The sequence below is a fragment of the Leptopilina boulardi genome, unplaced genomic scaffold, assembly GCF_019393585.1.
Source record: "Leptopilina boulardi isolate dan_hultmark-lab unplaced genomic scaffold, ZJU_Lbou_2.1 LbouV2_5, whole genome shotgun sequence".
Classification (NCBI taxonomy): domain Eukaryota; kingdom Metazoa; phylum Arthropoda; class Insecta; order Hymenoptera; family Figitidae; genus Leptopilina; species Leptopilina boulardi.
Genome location: NW_026137994.1, coordinates 302,782 through 320,661, shown reverse-complemented (window position 1 = coordinate 320,661; position 17,880 = coordinate 302,782). Strand labels below are relative to the sequence as shown.

The window sequence follows — 17,880 nt, the reverse complement described above, 5'->3', positions numbered from 1 at the left end:
AAAAAAAAACTATTTTTACCCTCTTACCGTGATATATTTTTTTATTTTCTTTTTCTTTTTTTTTTTTATTTTAAAAGCGAACTATATTTAGAAAAATAAAATAACAAATGCGTTTTTTTTTTTGTTCACAAAAATCGCATATATAACAGTATTGCACAAACATACGCTGATAAAACGTAAGATAAATAACCAGGTACTAAATTAATAGGTCTCCATGTTGAATAATATATTTTGGAATTTTCTTTTTTTTATTTTTTTAGTCTCGAAAAGAGGATTTTTCAAAAATATTCCTAACAAACAATTTTTGTTGAAATTTTTTTTTTTGAAGGAAAATTCCAATTTTATTTCATAAATGGAGATTAAAGCGTGATGTAAATCTCATTTTTAGATTTAAAAAAAAGAACTGGGTGCACATGGACAAAAAAAATTGTCCAAAAGCAAAAAAATTATAGACACACTTTTTGAGTCATGTTGATTTGCTTATGAGGTCAAATATAATTTTTTTTTTTTCTAATTTATCTATGATGTCCCGCGAATGCTTGACTCATACCTAAAATACCGAAAATACCCGAATTTTGCGTGAAATAAACGAGTCGATACATTCCAGGTGTTTTAATAGCCGTTACAACGAATGATAGATGTTTAATTTCAGATGTTTCCTCAGACGCTTCTCTAGGTGCGTCAGATTCTTCTGAAAAAATTATATTTATATATACATATTTTTTTTTTTGAAAATTTTCTTCGAAAGAAAAAAAATTCTCATTTTGTCATACAGTATTTATTTTTTCATATTTTATATATTTAAAAAATAATTTTTCTTTAAATATATGTTCTATTGTAAAAAAAAAAAAATTACTATATATTGTGTAAAAATTATCCAATTGTAAATATTACCAAATGTATGGTAAAAATTATTCAATAGACTATATTGTATAAGATTTAATGTAAAAAAAGAAAAATTATCGAAGACTATGTAATATTTACTGAATGTATGGTACAAATTACCGAATAGAATAAATGTAAGATTTACTGAATGTATGGTAAAAAAAAATTATCGACTAGACTATATAAGATTCACTGAATGGTATGGTAAAAATTACCGAATAAATTGTAAAAATTTACCGAATAGATTGTAAATTTAAACCAACAGATTGTAAATTTTTTACGAACAAATTGGAAAAACCAACAGATTGTAAATTTTAACGAACAAATTGAAAAAACCAAACAGTTTTTTTTTCTTTTTTTACCGAACATATTGTAAAATTTACCAAACCATTTGAAAGAACGAACATATGGTAAAATTTACCAAACAGTTTGGTAGAATTACCGAACAGATTGTAATTTTTACCGAACAGATTGTAAATTTTATACAAACAGTTTGGTAAAAATTACCGAATATATTATTAATTTTTAACCAAAACAAATTGTAAATTTTTTCAAGCAGTTTTGTAAATTTTACCAAAACAAATTGTAAATTTTAATGAAAAAGAAAAAAAAATTGTAAAAATTATCAAACAGATTATAAAAATAAAAAAATTATAAAGAAAAATTTCTTTTGTTTCTTTTTGTCAACTTACCAATATCAGTGGTGACATATTCATAAATAATATAATCATCAACACTTGAAAATCCATCTTTATAAAGGCCAATCCAATCGCGAAATCCCGATTTTCGATTACCATTTATTTTATATGAAACAATATTTGTCTCGTCTATGAACCATTCCAAAATTGGAAGAAATTCCACATCTTGATTTCCACTAACTGAACGAATCTTTTTGAAACATTTAAAAAAAAAAGAAGAATATAATTTTATTTATTTTTCAAAATATTTAAATTAAAATATAATCATTTTTTTTTTTTATGAAATTTTCATATTACCACAATATCAAATTCGCTTGTCACTGGTTTATGATCCGATTGAACATAATTGGAATGGCTTTTGTAACTATTTTGCACAGCCTTGAGTGTTATATTTTCATAAACATTTTCATTGACTTTATATAAAATTCGATCGGTCCATGATGGTCGACGTCTAAAGGATAAAAAGAAAATTAAAACGTGGAAAAATAGAAATTTTTTTCTTTTTTTTTTCGAACTGTTATAACATACTTGAGATCATAATCCTGTGAGGAAAATTGAAATTTATAAGTTGGTGAAAATGAAATTTTATTCTCAATTAATTCAGCGAATGCTTCTCCATTTGCCATGACATTTTTGAGTTGATCTTTCTCAAGAAGAACACTTAATTGTTTTTGTTTAATTAATAAATCAATGTCAGTTGCTGTGAGACCTTCCATCAGTCGAAAATTTAAATCACCAAACCAAAATACATAGCTAAAGATAGTAAAAATAATAATAATAATAATAATAGTTTAACGCAATTAGGTAAAGAAAAAATTATTTTTTTTCTCTTTCTAATAAAAGCCATGTATATACGTTTTATACAAACTCATGGTAAAAGATGTTTGATGTCTCAGTAGACTCGTAAATGTGCTCACGAAGAATCATATTGTATTCGGAAATTCGCGTTGGTAGAAAATTATCATGTGCTGTTAAGTGTGCGTTAATTAAACACAAACTTACACCATAGATGTTTAGCCTCACGCTCACTGCGCCCTTGTTTCCCTAAAATAGTATTGATTTTAATTGCAAATTTTTTTTTTTTTTTTTGGAAAAAAATTAAACTAGCCTCTATTTTATTGTTTCTGTTTCATTTATAATTTCTCTTTTCCCTCAAAGCCCTTCATAAAAAAAAATCCCTCTATTTAAGAAGGTAAAGGCTGGTTTAAAATCTACAAATATCGCTATTAATTTTTTTTCTACCCAAATTTCTATTTTTCTTCTGACCGTTTTTAATTTTTATTTTTAATAATTATATTTAAATAGATAAATAATATAAAATGGAAGAAAAATATAAATAATAAATAAAAAAAATTGAAAATTATAATTTAATAATAATAATAATAATAATAAAAATCATCATCATCAGGATGTCCAGCAAGTACAAAAAAATTCCCTGACTTTTTCCTAATTTTGCTTTAATAAATATTTAATATTAAAAAAATTAAAAGTATTAAATATTAAAGGATTTTTTAAGTTAATAAAAAATATTTTATTTATTAGCATTATAAACTTTGCAACGAAAAATTTAAAAAAAAAATTCGTAAAAATGTTTAATTTTTGGCAAATTTTTAAAAAGTTCCCTGACTTCCCTGACCACTGAACACCCTGATAATAATAATAATAATATAAAATAAAAAATAAATACTTTTACGGTAATTAAAATCGAACGAAGGCATGCTTTGTTTTTTTAAATTTGAAAATTTTTTACGTTAATTTTTAGTTGATTCCTTAGATCGTGTCAACATTTACTTGGATAACTGTGATAATTCTAGAGCTAATTAAACAAACCCAAAATTTAACTCATTTTTTGGGGTTTTTTTTAAAAAAACATTTCTCATGCATTCTTTCCACTTTCCCCATCTCCCTCCTTTTTATAAATAAGCAATCAATATTTATATTAAATAAGATCGAACTCAGGAGGCGTCTTAATATTATAAGCAAAAATCTACTTTGTTTTTAAATATAATTTATCTAAAAATTTCAACAAAAAAAAAATTTAAAAAATTCCTTTATGAAATTTGAAAATTTTTTATATTTATTTTTAATTGATTCTTTAGATCGTGTTCACATTTACTTGGATAACTGTAATAATTCTAGAGCTAATTAGCAAATCCAGAGAGTTTAAAACTCATTTTTTTTTTTAATATTTCTCATGCATTCTTTCCACTTTTCCCAATCTCCCTCCTTTTTATTTTCTCCAAATCGAATTTATTTTATGACTCTGAATAACTTTGTTGTTGAGTGTGCAATTTTTTTTCGCACATTATTTCTTTCAAATGTCTGTTTTATCAACTGTCGATAATAGTAACTGCGCCTTTTTTAAAAAAATCTTCCATTGCCAAAATTATTTAAAAAAAAAAAAATTCTTTTTTGCAATATTTCAAATGTCTGTCTTTTCAATTGTCGATGATGATCTCTCCTCAAAAAATTTTTTTTACCTTTTTGCCTCCGCAATTTTTCTCTAAATAAAAATGTGAAAAATTCAAATTAAAAAAATTTTTCTTTTTCTATTTTCTTACCCATAGGCCACCAAAACCAGTTTTTGTGTATTTAGCTTCAATCGATCTCAATTGACTAATGTGCTTACGCAAACAAAATATATTTAACATTAGACCCTGTAATCGTTGTGTTTTTATTTTCACATAATCGTGTGCCTTTAAAATATCTCTAAAAGAAAAATTATTTTAATTATTATATTATAGTAACAAAAAAAAAAAAAAATTTGCAAATATTTTACAATAAAAACAAAAAAATTTGCAATATTTGGTGAAATAATAAAAATAATTTTATTTTTTATACTTACCTAAATGATTTGGTCCATGGATCATCGAAAAAAACATCGTACAACAAATCATGTGGTTGTGATTTTACTTCTTGTAATCTAAAATAATAATTATTTAAATTGTAATTAATTTTTTTTTTTTTTAAATATTTAAATTTTTCTACTAAATATTCTACTAAATACCCAATTATATAAAAATCCGGCGGATCATGTTCAACTGGATTTTTAAGTTTAAGTAAATCGTGAAGATCTTCTTCGGGATATTTTGTCGCTACATTCCATGTTATAAAATATAATCTGCAAAAGATTTTTTTATTTTATTTTATTTATTTTTGACATCAATTTTTAATTTATAAAAATATAAATAAAAAATTTATAAAATTTAAAAATTATATTTAAAAAAAAAATTAAGCAAGTTTATTACAGTAAATAAATAATAACAATTTTATAAAATAAAAATTTATAAAATTATAAGTGGATAAAAATTAGTTTAAAATTAAAAAATTTATAAATTTATAAAATTATACAATTTTAATTTATAAATTTATAAAATTATAAAATTTTAATTTATAAATTTATAAAATTATAAAATTTTAATTTATAATTTTAAAAAATTATAAAATTTTAATTTATAATTTTAAAAAATTATACAATTTTAATTTATAAATTTATAAAATTATAAGTAGATAAAAATTATTTTAAAATTATAAATTTATAAAAATGATGCATAAAGAATTAATAAAAAAAAAAAAATGGAACAAATTTCATAAAAATAATAAATATCCGACAATTAATAAAGTAGAACATAGAAAGTTAAAGGATTCTTTCACGGAAATTCGAAAGTACTAAAAAGTTCCTCCAAGAATTATTATAATTCAAGAAAAAAAAGTGTTTCAAGGTCACGAGTATTAATCATATTTAAATAAAAACAAAAAATTTTTTTTCAAAAATTATTTCTATTAACAAAAATAATTAATACAAATATTTGTATATAAAAAAACCTTAAATATATAAAAATTAAATATAATTATATTCTTAAATATAAATAAAAGAAAAAAATGTAAATGTAAACAGAAATAAATAAAAATATTTCTAACCTTATTATTTCCGTTCCTGGCATCATTTCACTGTTAATGAAAAAAAAAAATGCACTTTTCACTTTCTATAAATAATATAATAACTTTTTGTTAAAAATTAAAACCTGTTTATTTATATGACAAGTGTCAATTGTTTTAATGACGTAGCAAAATCAATAAATTACGTTTCAATAATAATTATACAATACGCGAGTTTATATTAATTTTAACCTCACTTTTTTTTATATTTTCATTTTTTTTTTTTATTTTGCTTTCATTGTTTTTGACGACTATTTACAAATAAAATAAAAGCAAAAAAACACCATTTATTTTGATATAATAATTTTGCATTGTTTTGTAAATAAAAAAGAAAAAAGAAATTTGAATTACATTACGCGAATAATAACTGTCACAATGACAGTTTGACAGAGAGGCAAATGATAAAATGACGTTAAATTCAAAATGGCGACGCGATTTCTCTCTAGAACCAACTTCACATTGCTGCGATTTAATTTTGTGAAAATAAATTATCTTTTTAAAAAAAATTCTTTAAAAATAAATAGTTAACATTAATGTAAGAAAAAAGTACTAATTATTATTATTTTTTTTTTTTATCAACTTGAGAAAATATTCTTTTTTTCTGTTTTCTCAAGGCGGGAAATTTTCAAATTAATTTTTTTTTCTAAATAATAATAAATTTGAATACTATTATTTTTATATAGTAATTATTTTAATGCTAATTTTAAATAATAAATTTTAATCAAATTTTATTAATTGGGAGAATTTATTAAAAAAATTTTGAAAATATAGTGATATTTTGTATTTAAAAAAAAAAACCATTGGCAACAGTGGAATTTTAATCGCCTTCCGTTTACCATTCTGTTTTGATAAATATATGTGACAAACTTCAAGTTTTTACCGTTTGTCTTATATATATTATATTTTCTCAATAACGTTTCGCGTTTCGCCTTTTTTTAACAAAAATATAATTTTAAATAATTGATAATTTTCAAAGGGGGAATTTTTTTTTTTATTAACATAATAGCGTAACGATATAAATAAAGGTGAAAATTTAATAGAAAATTGTCGGAAAGTTTTTAATTGACTGGGGGGTTTTTTTTTTAGAGATATATATAGATATATAGATTTCAGTATATAAAATAAACCAGATGTTAAGAGTAGACTTGGAATATGACAGAATGGTAAGTATTTACATTTATAACCTCAATATTTGTCAATATTCTATTTTGTTTCGAAATTAGTGAATCTAGATTAAATTAATATTTTTTATCTCAATGGTTATAGAATTTTTTTTTTTCTTTTTCTTTTACTGTTCCTTGTGAGAAAATTTCTTTCAGAAACAATTGTTATCATTATTTTTTCAGGTATATAATTTTTTTTTGTTATCTTACAAACAATGAAATTTAAATATTTTCATTCTTACTGATAATAATTTTTTTTTTAGTGAGTTATAAACAGAAGTTTAAACGAATACGTGGCAATGTTATTTTTTCACATTAACTCTTTTTTTTCTTTACGATAAAATGTGTGAAAATTTCTTTTTTATTTGAAACAGTTTTGAAATTTTTTAGATTCTGTAAGTTCAATTATTTCCTTGTTATTAATAATAATAATAATTTACAGAATTATATTTTATTCTACTTTCTTATTTAAAGAAAAATTATTTTTTAAACTATAAATAAATCAGTATTGGATTCTGTACTTTTAAATAATTAATTTGTTTCGATTTAAGTTAAAAATATATATAAAGCTTTTTTAAAATTTATAGAAGTGTAAAAATTTTTCTTTTTTTAACACAATATAGGTTAATATAAATAAAACTGAAAATAAATTTCAAAAAAATGATAAAATTTGATAAAAAAAAAAAGAATAGCAAAATTAAATAAATTCTAAATAAATTAAATAAATTCTTAATTAATTTTTAAATTAATTTTTGAATTAATTTCTTAATTAAATAATAATAAATTTAAAGATATTAAATAACAAATAAAATTCAAATATAAATGTTTGTTAATTAATAATAAAATTTTCTAATAATTTTTTTCTTTTTTTTAGATGAGGTGACGTTTGGTTCTGCCATGCGAAACAAATCAATAGCTTTTGTACTCATTCTACTAATTGTATGGGGTATTATCACCTATTTTTTATTTCTTGATCGACCAATTGGCAATGACATTGGCAAGGTATAAAAAAAATAATTTGCAAACTTAAGAACAATATTAATTTTTATTTAAAAAAAAATTATAGAATTTTGTTATTTGGAATATTGGTTTAAATTTTTGGAAAATTCGAGATCCATTAGATTTCGGAATTTGGAAATTGGAGGAGAAAGAACTGTGGAAGAAATAAATGAATTTTGTTATTTGGAGTATTGGTTTCAATTTGAGATCCATTGAATTTGGAAATTGAAAAATTGGAGAACGAAAAGAATTGTGGAAGAAGTGATTGAATTTTGTTATTTGGAGTATTGATTTATAATTTGGGATCCATTGGATTTGGAAACTTGAAGGGAAAAGAATTGTGGAAGAAGTGAATGAATTTTGTTATTTGGAGTATTGGTTTACGATTTGGAAAACGGGGAATACGGGATTTATTTTAAATTCTGAATTGGGAAATTGAAGGGGAAAGGATTATAAAAGAAGTAAATGAATTTTGTTATTTGGAGTATTGGTTTAAATTTGAGAAATTTGGGATTTATTTTAATATAAATATAATTTTTTTTAATTTGGGAATTGGGAAATCGGAGGGGAAAGGATTGTGGAAGAAGTAAATGAATTTTGTTATTTGGAGTATTGGTTTCAATTTGAGATCCATTGAATATGGAAATTGAAAAATTGGAGAACGAAAAGAATTGTGGAAGAAGTGATTGAATTTTGTTATTTGGAGTATTGGTTTATAATTTCGGATCCATTGAATTTGGAAATTGAAAAATTGGAGAAAGAAAAGAATTGTGGAAGAAGTGATTGAATTTTGTTATTTGGAGTATTGATTTATAATTTGGGATCCATTGGATTTGGAAACTTGAAGGGAAAAGAATTGTGGAAGAAGTGAATGAATTTTGTTATTTAGAGTATTGGTTTACGATTTGGAAAACAGGAAATACGGGATTTATTTTAAATTGTGAATTGGGAAATTGAAGGGGAAAGGATTATAAAAGAAGTAAATGAATTTTGTTATTTGGAGTATTGGTTTAAATTTGAGAAATTTGGGATTTATTTTAATATAAATATAATTTGTTTTAATTTGGGAATTGGGAAATTGGAGGGGAAAGGATTGTGGAAGAAGTAAATGAATTTTGTTATTTGGAATATTGGTTTAAATTTTTGGAAAATTCGAGATCCATTGGATTTCGGAATTTGGAAATTGGAGGAGAAAGGACTGTGGAAGAAGTAAATGAATTTTGTTATTTGGAGTATTGGTTTCAAGTTGAGATCCATTGAATTTGGAAATTGAAAAATTGGAGAAAGAAAAGAATTGTGGAAGAAGTGATTGAATTTTGTTATTTGGAGTATTGGTTTAAATTTGAGAAATTTGGGATTTATATTAATCTAAATATAATTTTTTTTAATTTGGGAATTGGGAAATCGGAGGGTAAAGGATTGTGGAAGAAGTAAATGAATTTTGTTATTTGGAGTATTGGTTTTACTTTGGGTTTCATTGGATTTGGGAAATTGGAGGGTAAAGGATTGTGGAAGAAGTGGATGAATTTTGTTATTTGGGATATTGGAAAGGAATATATTGTGGAAGAAGTAATTGAATTTTGTTATTTGGTTTAAATTTGTGAATTTGGAAAATTGGAGGGAAAAGGATTGTGGAAGAAGTGGATGAATTTTGTTATTTGGGATATTGGAAGGGAATATATTGTGGAAGAAGTAATTGAATTTTGTTATTTGTAATTAATATTGGTTTAAAATTGGGAAATAGAAAAGGAAAGAATTGTGGAAGAAGTTAGTGAATTTTGTTATTTGTAGTATTGGTTTGAATTTGGGAAAAGGGAAATTTAGTAACCATTACGATTGGGAAATTGGAGGGAAAAGGATTGTGAAAGAAATAAATGAATTTTTTTATTTGGAGTATTGGTTTAAATTTCGATTTGAGAATCGCTAAATTGGAAACCGAAGAATTATGGAAGAAGTGAATGAATTTTGTTATTTAAAGCCAAAAAGGCCAAATGAAACTGGAATCGAAATTTTTGTAATATATCCTTACATTAATTCATTGTATGTTTGCCTTTAGAATTTCATTTTTCTATTTACTATAAAATAAAAATTTTTATTTCCCCACTCGAATCCTTCTTGAAATAAATGAGAGTAACTAAACTTAAATATATCAAATTTTCTTTTTCGATAAAATACATCATTTTATAATTGATTACAGGACAATTTTAATAATGAATTAATGAAACTAGAAAGAGCCGTCGAATCTGAAATTGCCCTCAATAAAGAATTATTGACACAGCTCAATGAGCAACGTAAAAATAAATATTCCGAAAATGATAATGTTGTTGAAAATGAAAAAATTGTGGAACCAACAAAAAAAGAAATACAAAATACAAATGTATTTCGATCAGTGAGTTTAAATATTAGTATTATTATTGAATTTTTAAAATTTCAAAAATTAATTTAATTTTTATTGAAAAATTATATATTTTTTTTTAGGGAATTTCCCTTGGTAAAAAAACATTACCTGATGGCTCACCGATAATAGCGGTTTTAGTATTTTCTTGCAATCGTGTAGGTGTTAAACGATGTCTCGATCAATTAATAAATTTAAGACCAAGTGCCGATCAATTTCCAATAATTGTCTCACAAGATTGTGACGATCAACCAACGGCCGATGTTATTAAAAGTTACAAAGATCAATTGCTTCACATTAGACAACCAGATCAATCGGACATTGAAATTCCCCTAAGGGAAAAGAAATTTAAAGGTTATTTCAAAATTGCCCGTCACTATGGTTGGGCATTGAATCAAGTATTTCTTCTATTTGGATATCAAACAGCAATTGTTGTTGAAGGTAGAAAAAAAAAATTTAATTAAAAATTTGAAATTAAATTAAAAAATTAATTTTTTTTTTTATTTCGTAGATGATCTTGACATTTCGTCAGATTTTTTTGAATATTTTCTGGGCACTTATCCACTATTGGTGAGTGATAAATCATTGTGGTGTGTTTCCGCTTGGAATGATAATGGAAAAGAAACTCTTGTTGATGAACAAGCGCCACATTTACTTTATCGTACTGATTTTTTCCCGGGTCTTGGTTGGATGTTGACACGTGATCTTTGGCTTGAATTGGGCCCCAAATGGCCCCGAGCGTAAGCATAAAATAAAAAAAAAATTAAATTTTTTGATTAGTATTTATATAATAATTTTTCACAGTTATTGGGACGATTGGATTCGTCATCCAGAGCAGAGAAAAAATCGTGCTTGCATTCGACCTGAATTGTCAAGAACAAGAACATTTGGGAAAATAGGTGTTAGCAAGTAAGGAGGGCAAAAAATTAATTTTTAAATTACACTAAATTTTTTTTTTTATGTAATGTATATTTAATTTTTATAAAATTTATCTTCTAGTGGACTTTTCTATGAGAAGCATCTTAAATACATCAAATTAAATCAGAAATTTGTGCCTTTCACAAAAAGGAATTTAACTTATTTGCTAAAAGTGAGTATATTTCTTCACTATTTTTTTTGTTTATTGTTATTGCAAAAAAAATTTTTGAATTTTTTTTTTTGTTTTTAAATAGGACAATTATGATATTAGCTTTGTGAATGAAGTATATCAATCGAGAGTGATAAACAGTTCAGTATTGAAGAGTGGAAAAATTAGTCCACCTGGTCCTGTTAGAATTCGCTATCATAATCCAATAGAATATAAATTGACGGCAAAAAAACTTGGCTTAATGGACGATTTTAAGGTGAGAAAAAAAAAACTATTCTCTTCAAAATTTTAATTTTCAATTTAATTTTAATTTAAAATTTAAAAAAAATTAATTATAAAATTAATTTTAAATCAAAATTTTATGTAAATTTAAAAAAAAAATTAATTTCCAAAATTAATTTTAAATTAAATTTACATTTAAATTTAAAAATTTTATTTTCTTTCTAATAAACAAATTTAGAAAGAAAAATTTCTTTCTTCTCTCTTTTTTTTTTGGAGAAAAAAAATGGGATTTTTTAAAAAATATTTAAAAATTTTTTAGAGCGGTGTTCCGAGGACCGGTTATAGGGGAATAGTGACATTTTTTTATAATAAATTACGAGTATATTTAGCGCCCGGTTACAATTGGAATGGCTACGACATCGCCTGGAGCTAACACATAATTCGTCGTTACGCTCGCGATCTTTAGCATGATTCTATTTTTTTTTTTTCATTATTATTATTGTAAAAATTTTTTTCTTTCCCAAATTAATGCAAAAAAAAGGTGCAAAAAATTTTTTTTTGCTGCATTCAGAGATTTTTTTTTTATTTTGAATTTGTTTCATTTTAATATTTGTTTTGGTTTTTTTTGTCTAAATGAAAAAGGGTAATTTATAATTAATATCGAAGTACAGTTTTAGAAACTAAAAAACCAAAGATAACGTGAAAATCGTGGCAAACTTGACTCATTAAGAAAAAAAAGAAAAAAAAAAATTCAAAATATTTTTTTCTACTTTGTTTTTAATATTTATAATTATTATTTTTAAAAAATAATAATACAATGAGTGCCTGCAACGATCTTTCGATTTCTCATATATATGTAAATAAGCCATTTTTTAGATTAATATAATTATTTTTATTTCCAGTAATTTATTTTTCAAATTTGTATTTAAAAATCATTTTTTAAATTAAAATTTTTTTTTTATTGCAGTTATTTAATAATTTATAGAAATTACAATTTAAAAGTTTGTATTTTTTTTTTTTGCTTCACATTCTTCCGCTTTTTTCTATTTTTCTATTTTTTTTTCACTTAAAAAAAAAAACGCGAGTTTCTGGGACTGTGTAAATAATTATTTGTAAATAATGTAAAACGTAAAATTTATCGTTAAATAGAAATTTAAAAAAAATATATATATATATATTATTAACAATCTCCGTAAAGGTGAGAAAGAATTTATCGATTATCGTTAGAATTGACACTTTTTAAAGAATGAAATAATGCTATTTGTAAAAAAAAAAGCGTTCCTCTATATACATGTATTATAGTAGTGTTTCTTTAAAATTCGTCTTCCTTATAAAAAAAAAAAAAAAAAACTTTTCCATCGCAATATTATATGAAAATTTTCTCTCTGTATTAAAAAGAAAAAAAAAAGGAAACCAAAAATATTCCCTCCGCTAGCTAAATAAAAAATAAAAAAAAAACTGTATATAAAAATTAGCGCAAAAAAATATTTAAAACGCTTTATTTCTGTCCAATTTTTGTGTAGTTTGAAAATTCGTCGATCACAGCTTTACACGTGTATGTGTCGAAGAATGTTGAAAAAAAAATTGATAAATTAAAAAAAAAATACATAAAATACAAATTTGTTTTCTTTTAAAACTCTTTGTTATTATTTAATTTCATTTTTTTTTATAAATTTGTAAATTCTTTTTAAATTAAAAAAAAAATTATAAATTTTTAATTGCATATTCTTCTTCTTTTATTTTTAAAAAAAGTTACTAAATTTTTTTTTGAAAAAATATTAATTACATAAATTCCTGTGCTGGGAGAAAACAAAATTGTAATTTAATTTTAAATTTCCCGCCCTCGTATTTTAAAAAATTAAGGTACAGTTCAACAATGTTTTGGACAAAAATTATGAATGCGCCTTTCAATTATCGAAACGTCGTTTTAATTATAATAGTAAAATCTATGAAGATTTCACTTCCCGACAAAATTTTTTAAATAAAATTTATTGGTTTTTTTTATTTTTTCTTTTATTCGAATTCAAATAGAATAAAAAAATATTCTATTGAAAAAATCAATTTTTTCATTTTGAAAATTTCTTCCAAATCGAGGTGTGAATGCACCATAATTTAGACCATTACTTCCCAACCATGTGCGACAAGAATCTAGTGACAATAATAAAATCTCTATACGCAACCAAATATCAAGAAATCTAGTTAGAAATAGAATTCAATCTAGTAATAATAATAAAATCACTAAATCGAACAATCTAGTAACAAAATTTTTTTGACAATTATTAATACAGTGAGAGAGAGAGAGAGGTTATGTTAGGTTAAACTACAAATTCGTGTCTCTGGATAAAAAATAATAATAAAATTTCGATATTTTATTTATATTAAAAAAAAAAAGAAAACTAGATATAAAAATAATGGTTATAACAGATGCTCATCGTCTTCCAACTAATGAAGAATTAACTGTCGAAGAAGTTAAATTGAGTTATTCAACACTTCATGGTGCTGCATTTCATCTTGGAAAATATTGTGAGCCTCAAAACAATGTAAGTAATTTCTTTTTTTTTTCTATTAAAAAATTTACATTAAAAATTAATTAATAAAATTTTTTAATGATTTTTTAAATTTTTTCGTGAGGTGGTAGGAATTTTTCATCAAAATAGTAATTTTTTTGATTACATAATAATATGTATATCTTTTAAAAGAATCTATATAGCCGACATAACCTAGAAATTTGGACAAAAAAAAAAATTTTTTTTTCGTAAAAAATAGAAAAAAAATTAATCTTTATAGGTTAATTTGTTAATAATAATAATTATTAATAATTATAAGAATAATAACAACAATAATATTTTATTACTGTAATAAATTATTATTATTATTATTATTATTATTATTATTATTATTCACAAATTATTCTATACAAAATCCTACAAAGAATTAATAAAAAAAAAAATTATTAAAAAATTATTTTAAAAAAAAATGTGAAAAAATTTTTTTTAGGAGTTTATGCTATGTCGAGCAGAATATCCAAACGATTGTCGTAAATGTATAGATTATGGAAAGGATGTCACATCCTGTACTTTAGAATTTTTTAGAAAATTAAAGAAATCCTGCCTAGATGAATTTCAACAATATGTGACATGCCTTGAAAGATCGAGCGGCGATTGTTCATTTTCTCCGTAAGTAAAACAAAAAAAAAAAAAAATAAAAAAAATAAATGTCATTTTGCAAGCATAACCGTTTTTAGCTTAGAAATACAATATTTAGCTTAGAAATACAATATTACCCCTTAATTTTAGGTAACATTACCCCAATAATAGTTTTTAGCTTAGAAATACAATATTACCCCTTAAGTTTAGGTAACATTACCCCAATAATAGTTTTTAGCTTAGAAATACAATATTTAGCTCAGAAATACAATATTACCCCTTAATTTTGGGTAACATTACCCCAATAATAGTTTTTAGCTTAGAAATACAATATTACCCCTTAATTTTAGGTAACATTACCCCAATAATAGTTTTTAGCTTAGAAATACAATATTTAGCTTAGAAATACAATATTACCCCTTAATTTTGGGTAATATTACCCCAATAATAGTTTTTAGCTTAGAAATACAATATTTAGCTTAGAAATACAATATTTAACTCAGAAATACAATATTACCCCTTAAGTTTGGGTAACATTACCCCAATAATAGTTTTTAGCTTAGAAATACAATATTACCCCTTAATTTTAGGTAACATTACCCCAATAATAGTATTTGGCTTAGAAATACAATATTTAGCTTAGAAATACTATATTACCCCTTAATTTTAGGTAACATTACCCCAATAATAGTTTTTAGCTTAGAAATACAATATTTAGCTTAGAAATACAATATTTAACTCAGAAATACAATATTACCCCTTAAGTTTGGGTAACATTACCCCAATAATAGTTTTTAGCTTAGAAATACAACATTACCCCTTAATTTTAGGTAACATTATCCCAATAATAGTTTTTAGCTTAGAAATACAATATTTACCTTAGAAATACAATATTACCCCTTAATTTTAGGTAACAGTACCCCAATAATAGTTTTCAGCTTAGAAATACAATATTACCCCTTATTTTTAGGTAACATTACCCCAATAATAGTTTTTAGCTTAGAAATACAATATTTAGCTTAGAAATACAATATTACCCCTTAATTTTAGGTAACATTACCCCAATAATACATATCGATATTGCCCCTTAATTTGACGTGAACCCCAATGTACATGTCAGTATTGCCCCTTAAGTTGATGTAATATTATCCCAATTTAAGGATCAATACTCACATGTACGTTGGGGTTTACCTCAAATGAAGAGGCAATATCGCTATGCAATATTGGGGCAATGTTACCTGACACTAAGAGGCAATATTGACACATGTTGGGGTAATATTACCTAAAATTAAGGGGCAATATTGTAATAATACCTCTTAGTTTGAGGTAAATCGCAACATACATGTCAATATTGCCCCTTAAGTTAAGGTAATATTACTCCCCTAATTTAAGGGGCAATATTGACATATATATTGGGGTAATGTTACCTGAAACTAGAGGGCAATATTACCCCAATATTACATATCAATATTGACCCTTATTTAAAAGGTAATATTGCCCCTTATTTTAAGGTAATATTATCCCTTAGTTTGTGGTAACGCCTTAGTTTGCTAACCCCTTACTTTGTGGTAATATTATCCCTTAATTTGTTTTAATATTACCCCTTTAATTTGTGATAATATTACCCCAATATAACATAGCAATATTGCCCCTTTTAAATTGTGATAATATTCACACGAAAATATTGAAAAATTGATTTTAGATGTCGCAAAACACAAAAGGTATTGGACAATTGTGTTATGGCAAATATGAATATTGAACGTCCTTATATTCAATATTATGTGTCGCCAAAAATTGTCGATAGCAAGAGACCACCGCCACCAAAGGAACCTAAGCTTAAATTTCCCGATGCAACACCAGGTTTATCGGACGATGCACCACAACCAGAATCATCATATCCGTATCGTCGTATGATTTAAATTTCTCTAATTCTGGTTTTTATTAGTCATAGTAATGAAAAACGATTTATTATTATTATTATTATTATTAAATGTGTAAAGAAAATAAAAACAATAAAAATAGACACTAAAAATATATATGCAAAAATGGCATAATTTTTTTCTCAGCTGAAAAATATTTAATAAAATGAAAATTAATTCTAAAATTTTTTCTGTTTAAATTATTTCAAATCGACAATACTAATAACATACTAATAAAGTACTAACAACAGAATTAACACAGAGACTAATAAATAACATATACGTAACGCGTTACTTTTGTTGGATAAAAAAAAGTAACGCGTTATTGTTACCGTTACTGACAAAAATAAAGGGGGAACGTTAACTGTAAAGCGTTACATTTTTAGTAACGGTAACTTTTAAAAATTGTTTTACAATTACCGTCACGAATTTTAGTAACGGTAATTGTAAAAAAGTAACGTTTCTTAATTTCGGTTACTACTTATAGTAACGGTAATACTTTTCGTAACGGTAATTGTAAAAAAAGTAACATTTTATACAATTACCGTTACTACTTTTAGTAATGGTTAATAGTAACGCGGTTACTTGTAATACGATTACTTTTAGTAACGGTTACTAGTAAGTCGATTACTTTTAGTAACGGTTACTAGTAATACGGTTACTTTTAGTAACGGTTACTAGTTATACGGTTACTTTTAGTAACGGTTACTAGTTATACGGTTACTTTTAGTAACGGTTACTTGTTATACGGTTACTTTTAGTAACGGTTACTAGTAATACGGTTACTAGTTATACGGTTACTTTTAGTAACGGTTACTAGTAATACGGTTACTTTTAGTAATGGTTACTAGTAATACGGATACTTTTAGTAACGGTTACTGGTTATACGGTTACTTTTAGTAACGGTTACTAGTAATACGGTTACTAGTAATACGGGTACTTTTAGTAACGGTTACTTTTAGTAACGGTTACTAGTAATACGGTTACTTTTAGTAACGGTTACTAGTAAGTCGATTACTTTTAGTAACGGTTACTAGTAATACGGTTACTTTTAGTAACGGTTACTAGTTATACGGTTACTTTTAGTAACGGTTACTAGTTATACGGTTACTTTTAGTAACGGTTACTAGTTATACGGTTACTTTTAGTAACGGTTACTTGTTATACGGTTACTTTTAGTAACGGTTACTAGTAATACGGTTACTAGTTATACGGTTACTTTTAGTAACGGTTACTAGTAATACGGTTACTTTTAGTACTGGTTACTAGTAATACGGATACTTTTAGTAACGGTTACTGGTTATACGGTTACTTTTAGTAACGGTTACTAGTAATACGGTTACTAGTAATACGGGTACTTTTAGTAACGGTTACTTTTAGTAACGGTTACTAGTAATACGGTTACTTTTAGTAACGGTTACTAGTAA

General features: G+C 24.2%; 3 protein-coding genes across 5 annotated transcripts; 2 read left to right on the top strand and 1 right to left on the bottom strand.

Annotated features, from left to right (window-relative positions):
• Positions 1–10: 10 nt before the first annotated feature.
• On the bottom strand, positions 11–5,906 carry LOC127289679 (inositol polyphosphate 5-phosphatase K-like). 2 transcript variants are annotated; one of them, XM_051317767.1, is made up of 9 exons: positions 5,505–5,906; positions 4,591–4,704; positions 4,429–4,506; positions 4,145–4,292; positions 2,452–2,627; positions 2,112–2,336; positions 1,881–2,034; positions 1,578–1,773; positions 11–688 (listed from the first exon to the last, which is right to left on the bottom strand). In XM_051317767.1, exons 1-9 carry the CDS (start codon positions 5,528–5,530, stop codon positions 516–518), a joined length of 1,290 nt encoding a protein of 429 aa, XP_051173724.1. In that variant the 5' UTR covers positions 5,531–5,906; the 3' UTR covers positions 11–515. The 2 variants fall into 2 exon arrangements, with proteins under 2 accessions (XP_051173724.1, XP_051173723.1); XM_051317766.1 differs by having other exon boundaries at positions 11–691; positions 5,505–5,905.
• A 498-nt stretch (positions 5,907–6,404) lies between these two features.
• On the top strand, positions 6,405–13,024 carry LOC127289677 (alpha-1,3-mannosyl-glycoprotein 2-beta-N-acetylglucosaminyltransferase). 2 transcript variants are annotated; one of them, XM_051317762.1, is made up of 9 exons: positions 6,405–6,685; positions 7,560–7,687; positions 9,882–10,073; positions 10,163–10,520; positions 10,591–10,819; positions 10,884–10,988; positions 11,079–11,169; positions 11,252–11,422; positions 11,708–13,024. In XM_051317762.1, the coding sequence occupies exons 2-9, from the start codon at positions 7,583–7,585 to the stop codon at positions 11,819–11,821; spliced, it is 1,365 nt and encodes a 454-aa protein (XP_051173719.1). In that variant the 5' UTR covers positions 6,405–6,685; positions 7,560–7,582; the 3' UTR covers positions 11,822–13,024. The 2 variants fall into 2 exon arrangements, with proteins under 2 accessions (XP_051173719.1, XP_051173721.1); XM_051317764.1 differs by lacking the exon at positions 6,405–6,685 and adding an exon at positions 6,973–7,080.
• Positions 13,025–13,661: 637 nt separating this feature from the next.
• On the top strand, positions 13,662–16,638 carry LOC127289691 (NADH dehydrogenase [ubiquinone] 1 alpha subcomplex subunit 8). The gene is made up of 3 exons (XM_051317786.1): positions 13,662–13,928; positions 14,386–14,564; positions 16,237–16,638. The coding sequence occupies exons 1-3, from the start codon at positions 13,800–13,802 to the stop codon at positions 16,451–16,453; spliced, it is 525 nt and encodes a 174-aa protein (XP_051173743.1). The 5' UTR covers positions 13,662–13,799; the 3' UTR covers positions 16,454–16,638.
• Positions 16,639–17,880: the final 1,242 nt, after the last annotated feature.